Genomic DNA, 15,583 nt, shown 5'->3' with positions numbered 1-15,583 from the left:
GCAGGGTACCCTTGGAAGTGATCGACTTTCTATCGATATTTGAACACGCGACATTTAAACGCCTGGTATATGTGGGTGAAAACTTACAGGGTGGCAATTATTGAACAACATGAAATAAACTTGTCCTAACTTCTGAACGGTTTGGTTTAGCGACGAAGCCCACTTTCATTTGGATGGGTTCATCAGTAAGTGAAATAGGCACATTACGGGACTGAGAATCCGCATTTCGCGATCGAGGAGTCTCTTCACCCTCAAGGGATTTATTTATTTATTTATTTGACTGCATAGTATGCAATGCCCAGTCACGGAATAATCGGCGCGATATTACTCCAGGGCACGGTGACTATCGAACGTTACGTGAAGATTTTGGAAGTGGATTTCATCTTCATTATTCAAAGTGACGCTGATTTCGACAATATATGGTTCATGCAAGACGGAGCTCGACACCATCAAAGCAGGAGAGTGTTTGATGTCCTGAAAGAGCACTTTGGGGACCGCATTGTGACTCTGGGGTTCCCAGAGGCCGACAAGGGCCTCGATTGGCCGTCATGTTCTCCGGATCTCAACACATGCGACTCATTTTTGTGGGGCTATATTAAAGACAAGAAATCAGCAATAACCCCAAAACCATTGCTGAGCTGAAAACGGCCATTCAAGAGGCCATCGACAGCATCGATGTTCCGACACTTCAGCGGATCATGCACAATTTCGCTATTCGTCCGCGTCAAATCATCGCCAAGAATGGCAGGCATATCGAGCATGACATAACTTAAATCCGAATACCTATAGTGACGTTTACACTGTGAATAACGGGTTTGCACGCCGTAGTTTGTAGCTAATTTACTTTTTTCATATAGGTCAATGACTGTCACCCTGTATCATCATCAACGTGTTCATCGTGAACAATTTAACAACAGTAGGAAAAATCTGTTTGAGAATGGGTCGAAAAGCAACAAAATATCTAGTCTGTTCAGAATAGAGTTTAGACCAAGGCATTCTTTGTGGAGAGAGAATATAACGTTTTTATACGTAGCATAGGATAAAAGTCAGATAATTTTTTTGTGAAGAACTGTCAAGAATACAATACACACGCGCGTATAATAATTAACATAACTGCTGCTCTATAGTATGAGGGAATTTTTAACCTAACAGGAGGCATGAAAGCATGAAACTGCGATAATTTAAACAACAGGAACTGCTACTAAAATACATACATCTACGCTGAAACGGTTACCTGTTAGTGTATAACCTTCTATAAAACAGATTGCAGCAGTACGCTGTTACCTGTTACGTAGCGCTTCAGAAGCCGACGGGAAACACTAGAAAAGTAAACAAAAGAAAAGAGGGCTACTCTTGTTCTCTTCGAAAGAACCCGATAAGAGCTTTGAAAGAGTCCGCGTGGGTGGAATCAATGATGCCCGTCGACGATCGCCCGGCGGAGTAAATAAACAGAGACTAAAAGTGTCGGAATGTCAGAGCGAGAGCTTTCACAAAATTCCGGCATACTACTACTACTGACGCTGTTAGTTACGAGAACTGAGCAGGGACAAGCTCAGCGTTAGTCAAAAATCGCCGTGGAGCCTAATTTAGGTTTCCAAAATCTCTAATACTTTCCTCCCCATTTACTGTCCCGCTGAGCTATTGATCTGGTCTTAACGACTCTGTCGACGGACGACTGTGAAAAGAATAATTGTCGCTGTCGGGATGGCTGGAGAGGTTTGTATGGGCGCCGCTGTCAGGATGAGACAACATTGGTTGTTTTATGCTTTGTATCATCAGGTCACAAATGAGAGTACAGATATTAATTTACTTGTATCTCAAATGACCGGTATGCGCCTGGAACGGTTCATGAAATACACTTGGAATCTGTATCAAGACGTCCATGTGCTTTTATTCGAGATGCTGTACCAAAAATAGGTAGGTTGGTTGGTAGGGGGGGGGGGGGGGGGAGGGGACCAAACAGCGAGGTCATCGGTCCCATCGGACTTTGAAGGATGGGGAAGGAATTTGGTGGTGCCGTTTGCAAGGAACCATCCCAGCATTTCCTGCGGAAAACCTAAATCAGGATGGCGAGACGCGGGTTTGAACCGTCGTCCTCCCGAATGCGAGACCAGTGTGCTAACCACTGCGCCACCTCATTCGGTTACCAAAAAGAAAAGCAGCTTACCAACATACTTTCAGTGTCACTATAAGACTCTGTTGTGAACTTCAAATACTCAACCACGATATAGTTATATGGATGCAGTGAACTATATGCGATTACTTGTTTTAAGGAAGTACAGAATTTTATCTTCTGGTGAGGACTGTGAATGCACTAACATTTTTCCCCAGACACAGTCACAATAACGTTTTCAGATAACTGGTTTCGACATTCTCATACGGCCTCCTAAGAACCATATGCTACACAGGATCACCATGGGCAACAAAGCATGGATCCTTGTGTAGCAGTTTCAGGTGTTATACACTGCGTACCTGAAAACCTAACTGTGATTGTGTTAGAAAATAATCATTTTAACTATTTGTTTTAAGTACAGAGAACATTAACTCAGTGCCAGGTACCAAGCAATAATTAACTGCCGCAAGACGATGCAGACTCTACATCAATAAACACTTTGTTCAACCCATCGTACAGTGCACAGCGACAACTTCGTGTGCCTCAATGACTTGGTTCAAATCTCACAAGGGAACCTCCCCATCGCACCACCCTCAGATTTAGTTATAAGTTGGAACAGTGGATAGGCCTTGAAAAACTAATCACAGATCAATCGAAAAAACAGGAAGAAGTTGTGTGGAACTACGAAAAAATAAGCAAAATATACAAACTGAGTAGTCCATGAGTAAGATAGGCAACATCAAGGATAGTCTGGGCTCAGGAGCGCCGTGGTCCCGTGGTTACCGTGAGTAGCTGCGGAAAGAGAGGTCCTTGGTTCAAGTCTTCCCTCGAGTGAAAATTTTACTTACTTTATTTTCGCAAAGTTATGATATGTCCGTTCGTTCACTGACGTCTCTGTTCACTGTAATAAGTTTAGTGTCTGTGTTTTGCGACCGCACCGCAAAACCGTGCGATTAGTAGACGAAAGGACGTGCCTCTCCAATGGGAACCGAAAACATTTGATCGCAAGGTCATAGGTCAACCGATTTCTCCACAGGAAAACACGTCTGATATATTCTATACGACATTGGTGATGGCATGTGCGTCACATTACAGGAATATGTTGTCGACCCACCTAATTTGTACATTTGGCGAATGGGTAAAATGATTCTTCTACCTTTCCCGATTTAGGTTTTCTTGAGCATGTAATAATCACTCCCAAAAAAGTGATGAAAACATAAGATTTTGTCACATAAACTGCAACAAATGAATGCAACAGTTTCATAGTCGCACAGTTTTCCCTGTGCTCTGTCAAAACTTATGTTTGTAACGTTTTCAAATTTTTCCGTGTGTAGACCGTCAAATCCTGCATATGTCCAAGCAAATCTGAACATTTCCAGGAATTTTGGAGAGCGAAGTTGATTATGTGTGAGTGCCTGAACTTTGATAATTGTCTGAAAATAAAAAATTAAACTTTTCACTCGAGGGAAGTCTTGAACCAAGGACCTCTTGTTCCGCAGCTGCTCACGCTAACCACGGGACCACGGCGCTCCTGAGCTCACACTATCCTTGATGTTGCCTATGTTGCAAATGGACTACTCAGTTTGTATATTTTGCTTATTTTTTCAGTTTCACACAACTTCTTCCTGTTTTTTCGATTGATCTGGGTTCAGTTTTTCAAGGCCTATCCACTGTGCCAGCTTATAACTAAATCTGAGAGGGGTGCGATGGGGAGGTTCCCTTGTCAGTTGGACGTCACACAGTTTTAACTCTGAATCCGAGTCGCGTATCATTTCTGGAGAGTGGTGGCTAGGTTAAAGGTAGACTGAAAAAATCCGTGACCGAGTGGGATTCCACCCCGCGATCTTTCTGTTTCCAGGCACGCGCTTTGCCGCCAGACCACCAGACGCGACACAGCTACGTTTGCTACCTAACAATATGAGTCCGTCCTTGCACTAATGACGAATGATACAAGAAACTATGTATCCCTAGGAGCCCCAATTTCTTCTCACAACGTTTCCATTATCTATACGACATTCGATAAAGTCAGCACAACTGTTTTGAAGTCTACCCCGAAGACCGGTTCTCTAAATTTACCCAACAAGAAAAAACGTCGCGTCCACTGCAGTGATTGCCACTTTTAAGCTCCCTGAGCATCTCTGTATATGATATATACCGACGTGTTAGAGCCCTGTAAGCGCGTGCCAGAATTCCTAAGGCCTTTTTTTTTTAGTAAGGGCGCCAGACATAGGAGCATTACTCTAAAATAGATCACACTAGCGTTGTATGCAGCTTTCTTCATGAATGTAAAGCACTTTCACAGAATCATAACAATTCTAAGTCTTCCGTAGTTCTGATTTCAGGTGTTAGTTCCCTTTCACATCGCTATGTATGATTTTTGTATTTATTTATTTGCCTCTGTCGACTTTTGACTTCCTGCCTAGGTACTATAGCAGAAGTTATATCTAGCATTACAGTTTTAGTTGGTTTGTGTATGTACTGTAGGCTAAACACTGTTAGGATACCATGCAGCTTCGTACTGTTACACATACGTATTAGGACGACTTAAACGGCTCCAGTCGAAAACAAATGTTTTCAGAATGAGATTTTCACTCTGCAGCGGAGTGTGCGCTGATATGAAACTTCCTGGCAGATTAAAACTGTGTGCCCGACCGAGACTCGAACTCGGGACCTTTGCCTGTCGCGGGCAGGTGCTCTACCATCTGAGCTACTGAAGCACGACTCACGCCTGGTCCTCACAGCTTTACTTCTGCCAGGATCTCGTCTCCTACCTTCCAAATTTTACAGAAGCTCTCCTGCGAACCTTGCAGAACTAGCACTCCTGAAAGAAAGGATATTGCGGTGACATGGCTTAGCCACAGCCTGGGGGATGTTTCCAAAAGGAGATTTTCACTCTGCAGCGGAGTGTGCGCTGATATGAAACAAATGTTTTAATTTTGTCTTTTAGTCGAAACGATCGTTTCATAACTTCATCTCTGAACTAAAAAGCTACACAGGATCCGCATTTAAATGTGTTAATGAACAAAAATAGAAAATATGATTGTCATTTTTCTTTGTTCTATGATGAGCATTCTTAGGTGTACCTAGTTATGGGCATCAAGAACAGTACGTTACTGGAAAGGATAACCCGTAATATAAACGCACCTCGCAATCACATTTTCATTCAGTTCTTTTAATTTCGCCATTACACCTTAAGGTACCAACGTCGACAGGCAGATACTACGTACCTGGAGGATTTTGTGTAGTTACCTGTGTTTTGGTGGGTTACCAAGCTCATGACCACATCGGAAAGGCTTTATAATAAGCTTTCTTGAAATTAAAGTAGTGACTGATTTGCAGCTTACTTCAGTAGTCCCCCCAGATAAGCGCATAAAGTAGACTAATGAAATAAATTATTGTGGAACTTCTGTTGAGTAAGATTTGTGAAACACCTGTTAACTGATTTCTCGGAAATTAGCAGGTACGATTTCAACTAATGATACGACGCTCAAGCTCTTCCCCTTATCAGCAGTAGAGCTCAAGTGTAGCCTACAGTGACTGAAGCCACGACCCGCTCAAGAGCTCCCGTAATCGAATTTTCAAACTTAGTAAAAGAACCATGGAGCAGATAAAGCTCATTCCTGGAAAGTACATAAACATAGCTAATGCATCAAACACACATGACTCAGAAACTGTGCGTCTCATGCAGCATGCGTAAGCAAAGCAGCTGTGCAACTCATTACGCTACTTTTAAAACTACTTGTCTGTTAATTGCATCGGCATAGAAGCGACAAACAATGGCAGAGTACAATAATTAACTACATATATATACATACGGATTATGGGAGTTCATCACCGACAAATGCCTAACAACAATCCGTAAGTATTTCTCGCACAAACTGTATGTGTAAACGTAGCAACTTCTGGGTGTTTGCGTTTCAAGTCACGTCTTATTTACGTTTATTCGCGCTTCCAGTTAAAGATCTTTGTAAAGGAAGTACAGTCACTCGTGACATCGAATACGTGATGAACTCGGAAAGTAGTTGTAAATAACATCGCCAAGGAAGAAATGATTTGCTTATAAAGAAAAGGAAACGGAAGAAAACATTAGAGCACAAAAAATTGAATGCGTACAAAGTAGAAAATAGGGGCATTTCCAAGTTAAAGAGAGTACTCCATGCAGAAAAAAGTAAGATGCAATTGTCGTTACTTTCAAAAATAAACTTAAACCAACCAGGAACACACAACCACTCAACCAAAACCTTTACTCCGCAAAAAAAAATGAAACTCCTTGCTCAAAACTTTTTCGCTGACCAGCAAGGACGCGATTTTGAAATTGTGTAATATCATTGTATCTTTAACGCCAAATATTTTCTCTGAACACGTCGCATGTTAAGAGAGAAAACGCATCAGAAGGTGATAAGTTCAAAGGAAATGATTTTTCCAGCACCAGCGTTCGTTTCGCCATTCCTAACACCACCGTTCGGTAATGGAAACATACTACCATATCACTTTGCACTCAATCACGTACATAACAAACTGCAACCTCTGAGATAAAAAATGGCCGTCTTTATTTCTCCTGATGCCGAAGTCGCGCTGTGTGTGAAATCTTAACTGCCTGCGTAAAAACCTAACGATTACCTCCTCGCCTGCGTACCTGGCTGGCTGGAGAACATTTTTCCACACAAAAGACTTATCATTTGGCGCCAACCCCCCCCCCCCCCTCTTTTCCCCTCATAAGCTTCACGTGTCTGTTTTCGCTACTAATATCGTACGACGCACTGTACAAAAAAGTCTTATCCTTGTCGCTTGGGCCATAAACAGGCCCTGCCTTCATATGCACTAAATCTACACACCAGTCCTTATATTCTCGGATATGAAAGTCTGCTACATTGTGAAGTTTTCCAAATCGCAAAGACAAATTCCAAACTGATATCTAATCATTGAAAGATTAACAATAGAAAAAAAATATTTTTCGCGAACAGGTCTCTCGTTCCTACTACGCTTGCCGTAGTTAAACATGGCCTTTCTTACTGAAGTCTGTGAACAATTTCCACTAACTGCACTTCATTAGTGTCACATGAATTCCAGCTTACGTTGCGTGTCGTCCATTCTAGCCTAGGAATTTCAAAATACGCCCTCAACTGCTGATATTAGGGAACTTGTACAATCACTTCACCGTGAGTGTTTCTGACAGACTAGGATTCTAACCGTACTACTACTAATAATGATACAAACGATCACTTTTTGTCGTGCGGCGTTTTCTTATTGGAGAAACGACTACATGTATCACGAGCTGATAGCTAGATTTTCGGTCTCAGATATTCCTTTGACCTGAATGCACTATCTTCTCTTTCTGACGCCACGAGTTGAAGAACACAGTGCAACTCCACCAGGTCAAAAACATTCAACTGTCCTTATGTATCCAGTAAATTAATTAATGAACTTTTTGCACTAATAATGTATGGTACAAACACGTACGCACCTGTCAGAATCTATAGGAAAAAATTCGCTTTAAGAAGTAACTTACAACGTGACACGAGTCATTTCATCGTGCGACAGCTACAGGGCTTGGGCAAGAATATGGGAACACCGCGAGAAATGTATGCTTTAACATGAATTCAGATGCTAAACAAGCCTCCAGATTGCGCGCTCTTGTATTTGACCACGAGTGGCACCTGTGCAATGTCCTAAGCATTTTGCAAGTGAGGTTGGGGTCAGAACAGCGTTCCGTGCAGTTCTGTCGAAGCTACGTGAATTAGAACTTGGGCAAATTGTTGGTGTTCGTTTGGTAGTCGGTGCTTACGTAACGAACGTAGTTGAAATGTTTGGTGTTTCAAGAAAATCGAAACTTTATACTGCGTACAGGGAAAGCGGAAAAATCATCCGTAAAGTCTCAATGTGGGCAAAAGTTGGGTTGAGTGATCGTGGCGGACGGCCACTGAAGAGGATTATGGCGAAAAATATAGGGATCACAGCTTCGAAAGTCACTGCACAACTGAATGTTGCCCTTGCGAAACCTTTCAGCACCAACACAACACGAAGGGAGCTCCATAATCTGGAAATTGCAAGGCGAACTGTAATTCCAAAACCACTCGTCAGTGATGCAGAAACAGGAAAACGTGGTGCCGAAGCCATAAAACCTGGACTATGGAGCAATGGAAGAATGGCACTTGTACTGGATGACATTTGCTTCACACTGTTTCCAACTTCTGGCCGATTTTACGCCTGAAGAGTGAAACACAGTGGAGGTTCTTTGATGATTACCATATCGTGGTATTCCATGGGCACCATGGTTACTTTGCAAGGCCGCATTGCTGTCAAGGATTATGTGACAATTTTGGACGATCAGCTCCATCCCACGGTACATTATTTGTTCCCCAACGGCGATGCTGCGTTCCAAGACACAAATCTCACATCGCCCAGGATAGGTTTCGTGAACATTAAACTGATGTCGCCTTTTCTCTGGTCACCAGTCACCAGATCTCAGTATTACTGACCCTTTGTGGTCTGGTAGAAAGAAGGATCCTTTGTTGTACGATTATATGATAGCGGAACAAACACTGGTAACAGTTACTTCTGTAAAATATCTAGGAGTATGCGTACGGAACGATTTGAAGTGGAATGATCATATAAAAGTAATTGTTGGTAAGGTGGGTGCCAGGTTGAAATTCATTGGGAGAGTCCTTAGAAAACGTAGTCCATCAACATAGGAGGTGGCTTACAAAACACTCGTTCGACCTATACTTGAGTATTGCTCATCAGTGTGGGATCCGTACCAGGTCGGGATGACGTGGGAGATAGAGAAGATCCAAAGAAGAGCGGCGCGTTTCGTCACAGGGTTACTTGGTAAGCGTGATAGCGTTACGAAGATGTTTAGCAAACTCAAGTGGCAGACTCTGGAAGAGAGGCGCTCTGCATCGCGGTGCAGCTTGCTGTCCAGGTTTCGAGAGGGTGCGTTTCTGGATGAGGTATCGAATATATTGCTTCCCCCTACTTACACCTACCGAGGAGATCACGAATGTAAAATTAGTGAGATTCGAGCACGCACGGAGGCTTTCCGGCAGTCGTCCTTCCCGCGAACAATACGCGACTGGAACAGGAAAGGGAGGTAATGACAGTGGCACGTCAAGTGCCCTAGCCACACACCGTTGGGTGGCTTGCCGAGTATAAATGTAGATGTAGATGGTTTGGAGAGAAGGGTCCATGATCAGAGAAGGGTCCATGATCGCAATTTATCTCGTCGTTGCTTGACATTGCTCGTATTTCGCTAAAAGAATTATGCCATTCAGATTCCTCTGAAAACCACACAGGACCTATATTTATCCATTCGGACACGAATGCGAGTTGTTTTGAATGCCAACGGTTTTCCTACACCGTATTAGGCATGGTGACGTGTTTTCGGTGTTTCCACATTTTAGTCACTCCCTGTACTACTCCGGTATCTCTTTGCTTAGCTTTTTATAAAGCATAAAATGGAATTCTAACAGAAAAATTACCGTTAGTTAACTAAGGCTAAGCTTCAAACGAACAGCGAACCAGTACTGAAGAAATACTAAGGCCGTAACAGCGTTGGATGCACAAAAGCCGAATATAATTGAAAAGCAACAGTTGACGTACCGGCCGATTTCTTGTAACTGTGCGCCTTTTGATACTCTAACAAACAAAACTGTCGCATTTTGTTCGCTAGAACGTATTGCCCTGCTCGGTGCGTCCCTCGTCATGTAGTCAGCTACAGCGAACGACGGAGGAAGGTTATAAATGGAAAGTCTCTTATTTACCGTCAGATCACACAGAGCTCTTAAGCTCCTTATCCCTTCCTCTCCGCAAAAGATCGGCCGTAGACGGCGTCCCTCGACTACACGTAACTCCTGACAGTTCTCTTTGCCGGCCTACCAACCCAAGTGCGTGTGCTCGCGTCTTGAAAGGAAACTTCACTGAGCAATACAGACAGTGCTGTCTCCTCGCTGAGGTCTTATCTGCAAACGACGTTGTTATGCTTCTGAAATGCTAACAATAAAATGCTGTCCTTACTGTTCAATTTCAACGTCATTCTAATTTCCTTCGTCCTGCAGTGTCAGATCCACAACTCAGTCTTTGGACTGTGTAGAGACTAGTTCTGGGTCATGATACAGTTCACTGAAAACATTGGCCGAGGTCTCTCTTACCGAACAAAAAAATGTAACTGAATACGCTGAAAGCTTAAAATACGGTTGTTAAACACATGGCCCAGTGCAGGGTACACGAGATGAAAAAGGAGTCTTTTCGTTGCGCTATCCAGATCAACATATCCTTGCGAGTGCCTTACACGAAAGTCTGCTATAAAAAATGTTACTGTTGTAACTACCACTGTCCAGTCATCCCGATTACACATGAGAAAGTAACAAAACAACCTGAGAAAATAAATGATTTTTTCCCTGCTTTACAATTGTCTCCATCAGAAAATAATAGCACGGTAATTTGCGAAAGGATGCTATCAGCTTCGATATAGAGCACCGACTGACCGTTCGTATTATTCCTGTGGTCCTCAAGAATCTTCTCAGAGGGTTTTGCACATCCTTGAGCACCTTCTTGTACGGCATGACTTACTTCTCTCGACGCTAACGCACACTCCCCATGTCGTGGAACATCTATGTGCATACAGGGTATCCCAGGAGAAATGGTCAATACTCCTGGATGTGACAGGAACGATCGTTCGAAGCGAAAAAGTCCCGTAAACATGGACTCTAAAATTCATACCGTAGGACCCAAGAGCACTTCATCTTTGATACTGTGAAACAAATCTCTTCTACCGCAATACCTTTGCTTTCCAGATTTTGAGAGATGGTACTACGGACCGAAACATGAAAAATATCCAGTAAACATGGACACTAAAGAGAATACCTTATGAGCTGTGAGATGTTACGCAGTAACGAAGACGAACAAGGATCATCGTTATTAAAGTACGCACTTCAGAGCCCGCGTTTACTATATTTCTTTGTACATATTACGTCCTCCCAAAATATGGAAAGCAAAGAGCTTGCAGTAGAAGAGATTTGTTTCACAGGATCGAAGATAAAAAGTGCTCATACTTCTTCAGATATGTATGCGGTTTGGAGCCCATGTTTACAAGACTTTTTGCTTCCAGTGATCGTCCCTGTAATATCCCTGAATATTGACCATTCCTCCTTGGACGTACTATGTACACATCGCGGTTCTTGCGACACGTTCGCACCGAAGTGGATATGTGCTTTAACGCAGCAAACACTTGTCCATGTGTCATTTCCGAGCTGATGAGTATCGGTACAAATGGATAATTTCAGTTGCCTTTCCACAATTCTTTCCGAGTAAAGTTTTGCGAATATCTGTCAGGCCCATGTGGCAATTTCTTCTAATGATGAGATTTTATTCGATAATCTTGAAAGCGACGAGTTTCAGATTCTCACGAGAGAGAGAGAGGTTCTACACTTCCAGCAAGAAATGAATAGTGCGAAATATTAACACAATAAACCTTGCCACTTCAACATTACTGTGCCTTCTGCTGGTCCTTCGATTAATTAACTATGGCCATTGCGAATAGAACGGTTCACTACACGAGTGTTCCGCTAAACCGTGCTAATCTGGCGGTAGAGCTTCCTTGGATACAAAATTACAACGGCTTCAAATTAGGTTGTGTGTTCCATCTATGTTAACAAAACATTAGCAAACCACCTAGCAAAAAATACGAGTCTAATTACATATCTACCATACAATTAAACGACAAGGAGCTACAACGGCATGAGGAATTACATGAGAGAAACTCTGATGTTAAGTAAAGAAATTTTGGAAAATGAGACATGAATACAATTGCATGGCAGTAAATAATATCTTATGGCATTAATATATTCAGAGTTTCTCTCATCATTCAAACTCATCCCAGATTTTACCTACAGAGTAAATCCTTAGTCCAGAAATGGACCTAGACACTCCATTTGCTGCAAAAACAAGGAAGAAAACGTATTTTAGACTTGGAGAACGCCCCCAAAATGATACCTTAATCAAAACAAAATTATACATAAATAAAGCACACACTGTCATTTTCATACTTTTATGTGAACAATAACATGATAAATATAGTGATTTTATCTTTAGTAGTGATATCTGCTTACAGGCATAAATATTTTAAAAAATTGTACGTTGTATGCTTTAACCCTTTGTAATATATCACATGAGCATCCTTCAATGCAGCCATCACATCGCTGGCTGACGAATGCCTGTCACTTGAATGTAAATAAAATATTTACTCCTTCGGGGAAGAGATACAAATCTCCGTCACTCCTGTTTCTAATTAGTGTATGACGGGTCCGGCATAAAATACGAAATATAATTTTGGACTGACCGCATTAAACTGAAGAAATCACTGGAAATTATTTTTTAGTACGGTTGAATTACATTATAATTATGTAAACTTGTGTTAGAAAAAAAGGGCGTTATATACATCTCCTACACGAAGAATGTAAAGCTCATGAATATTTATGTTTCACTGCTGACAAATCTAGATTACTAATACTACAGCTCAGTCTCATCTTTACAAGGAAACGCAACAGAAGTAAATTAAAAAGGAAAAAACTTAAACTTAATTTTACGTTTCAGAACAAACTGAATGACATCCCAAAACATTCCTGACAATTTAAAAGGCAATCAGTTACAATAACATCAGGGGAAGTCACCACCACATGAAAATAAAATGCTACACAATGCCTATGAAATCTTTTGAATGTAAGCATAATTTCATACATAAAAATTGCTAGTAATCTGAGTGAAACTATCTTGTCTCACAAAACTCATCAGAGGAATATAAACAAAAGATCCTGGAAGCACAAACTCAATTACTTAAAATAAAACACTACGCCAAATGTATCAGTATTACAATGCTGCACGTGAAAGCACCTAGTTTGTGACTGCAACATGCTTCCAACTACGATGTTGCACTGACATACAGTCAAAAGCTATTTATAGCAAACAGGCAACAAAAGCAGCTTAACTTTAACCAGTAGTAGATCAAGACAGTACTTCAAACATTAAAAGCAATGAGATTCTGAAATAATTTTTACTGCCAGCACCATGTAAATCTGCGGCCAAACGCCCTAGCATATTTTGTCACTGAATTCGTCTTCTATAACAAACCAAAACATTAAACAACTGAAATTTTACTTTTCCCAACACAAAACCCTAACAGGTGTATAAATTATTCGGGTATTAAAACGTATACAGACAAAAATGAAAATGGGTTAATTTCTTATAAACCTAAAGTGAGAAACTGCGACAGATGTCAACACATATGCTAGCGAAATCAGATGTTTAGACATCTCCTTTAGTAATTACCATACAATTAAGAAAATTAACTTAAATTCTTAGAGGCACACTGACAGGCAGTATGAAAATCAAAAAACAAAAATACGATGCCTTCCATTGATTTCACAAACGCACAATTTTTCGATATCAATTTACGAGATTGTAGAGACTCCAGGTTACAGTAGATTTTATGACACCAGAAACTTACTGCTTCCTTCTAACTGCCGGTAATCTGATAGGCGTACATACAGCCGGTAAGATTTTTCACGTAACCGTGTGAGGAAACAATAACAAAACACACATCCTCAATATTTACATTTAGAAGACTCAATTCCTGACGAATGCTCAGGTGTGGTAAAAAGTTTCCAGTATTTCATAACTCGCAATTAAGATACCTACAACCGCGGTTTCTTTGAACTATCTATTCGAAGGGCGCTACTTGAAATAATGATTAACATATCTGAATTTCTCGGCAACAACTGCAGTGACTTGACTCCAATTAAAAATTTGTCAACTCCACAACAGAAGTAGAGGAAAAAATTATATTACACCTAACACCGCTATCAAAAATGTATGTGTTAATTTGGTGGCACAAACACACACTTTTATAGACAGATTTATGAATGACAGCGTGGTGGCATCCCACACCGGTGCTTACTGAGAGACAGTGACAGCATCACAGTCAGTCAGTGTAAACAAAACTTACATATAAACAATTTTATATATCGGTCGCTCCTACTCACCTCGTCTTCTTTGACTGGAACCCGTTGCCATGGGTCTGTCAGAATTGCAAGCGGCATATCCGATCTTTACTCACACAATATTAACGCTCCACACACAGCGATACGGTTCATGCGTCCGTCCTACACGGATGTCGCTATCAATATGGCCAAAAAACACACTGCCAAGTAATTAACAACCACGTTAATGCTACTGACATCTGTATTCTGAAAAACAACAAACATTGCTGCCATCTGGAGAGCAATGCTTCACATCGTCTGTCTTTTGTCTTGGCAACGCAAAAAAGTTGAGTATCTACAACGCGCACTCTTTGAATTCAACTGTGTCGTTTTAACTGCAATTGTTAAAAATCGTACGTGATACGTTTACAATGTGGAACAAATGCACGAGTGCATTATACATTATGAATTATTATGAAACTACCGTTCACTGCTCATTCGTACAAGAGTTATTTCTTCGTATTACACAAATGCTTGTCAGCCGCAATTTCTCCATTGTAGACGGTCAAACACGACTGTGTTTTCGAATTGACACTAATTCAGACTTTAACCGAATGACCATACACTTATTGTCGTTACCAGATGTTGCCCTATTAGCCTTTTTTCCCAACGCAGCAACATTTTTGTGTTTTTACAGACAAATTCGAGAATATTGTAAGATTAACGTTTTTCACATTCCGTTTCACTGTCCAGAGACTTTTAATAGAAATTAGTTAATATAAAGCATTTATCTTGAAAAAGGTTGTGAGTATGTAAAGTCTTCAGATAACAAAACATTCAGACTTCAATAAAATATAGTTCTTGGCATTACTTTACCGCAGGAATTTTTGCTGTAAGATAAACAGGCTGATCAAGTGTTTTGAACTTTATTCATACTATTCTAGACTTGTGATGAAAACTGATATGTAGCTGTATTATTGCACCGTATACCTGTGTATTTCCACTTCATTTTTAGTGAAAATGCAAAAGTAAGGCACACTCTTCAAGTTCTCAAAGAGAAGAAAAGAAAAAGTCCTTGCTTGTACACAGGAGTTGTGACTAGCGCATATGATACAATACTCATCATTCACGTAACATTGCTCTTCTTCCAAACAACATCATTTATTTTATTTATTCAGCCATATATGATTCTGTATGAGTAACAATTTTGTTTCATGAACTTTCTGAACTCATGTCAGAACTTTAAATAGCTGGTAAACTGTGCATAACATTTTGTCTTGAATACATTCGCATTTAATTATTGTATCTTATGTATACTGTGAGAATCAGCCAAAGGATCAAATGAGATATCCTGATATAGTAGAAAACAATGTTGTCTCTGTGGCAACCAGGACTACAGCTGCTCAGTTCAGCTACAGGGAGAGGCAACGTGATTTATATTTGGGTAATTGTTTGAGTATTGGAGCTCCAGAAGTTGCCAATGTATGATGGTTGTTTT

General features: G+C 40.9%; 1 protein-coding gene across 3 annotated transcripts in view; it reads right to left on the bottom strand.

Annotated features, from left to right (window-relative positions):
- Positions 1–14,356, bottom strand: part of LOC126183198 (ribosomal protein S6 kinase 2 beta) — a 569,810-nt gene extending 555,454 nt beyond the window's left edge. For 2 of the 3 annotated variants that reach the window (XM_049924960.1, XM_049924962.1), the window contains exon 1: positions 14,149–14,356. In XM_049924960.1, coding sequence (XP_049780917.1) covers positions 14,149–14,205 — 57 coding nt within the window. In that variant the 5' untranslated portion in view covers positions 14,206–14,356. Of the gene's footprint in view, positions 1–12,001; positions 12,046–14,148 lie in introns of all 3 variants that reach the window. The other variant, XM_049924959.1, reaches the window with a different exon arrangement.
- Positions 14,357–15,583: the final 1,227 nt, after the last annotated feature.

This window comes from Schistocerca cancellata, chromosome 4, assembly GCF_023864275.1.
Source record: "Schistocerca cancellata isolate TAMUIC-IGC-003103 chromosome 4, iqSchCanc2.1, whole genome shotgun sequence".
In the NCBI taxonomy this organism is placed as follows: Eukaryota; Metazoa; Arthropoda; class Insecta; order Orthoptera; family Acrididae; genus Schistocerca; species Schistocerca cancellata.
The sequence above is the reverse complement of the archived record's forward strand: the minus strand, read 5'-3'. Positions and strand labels throughout refer to the sequence as shown.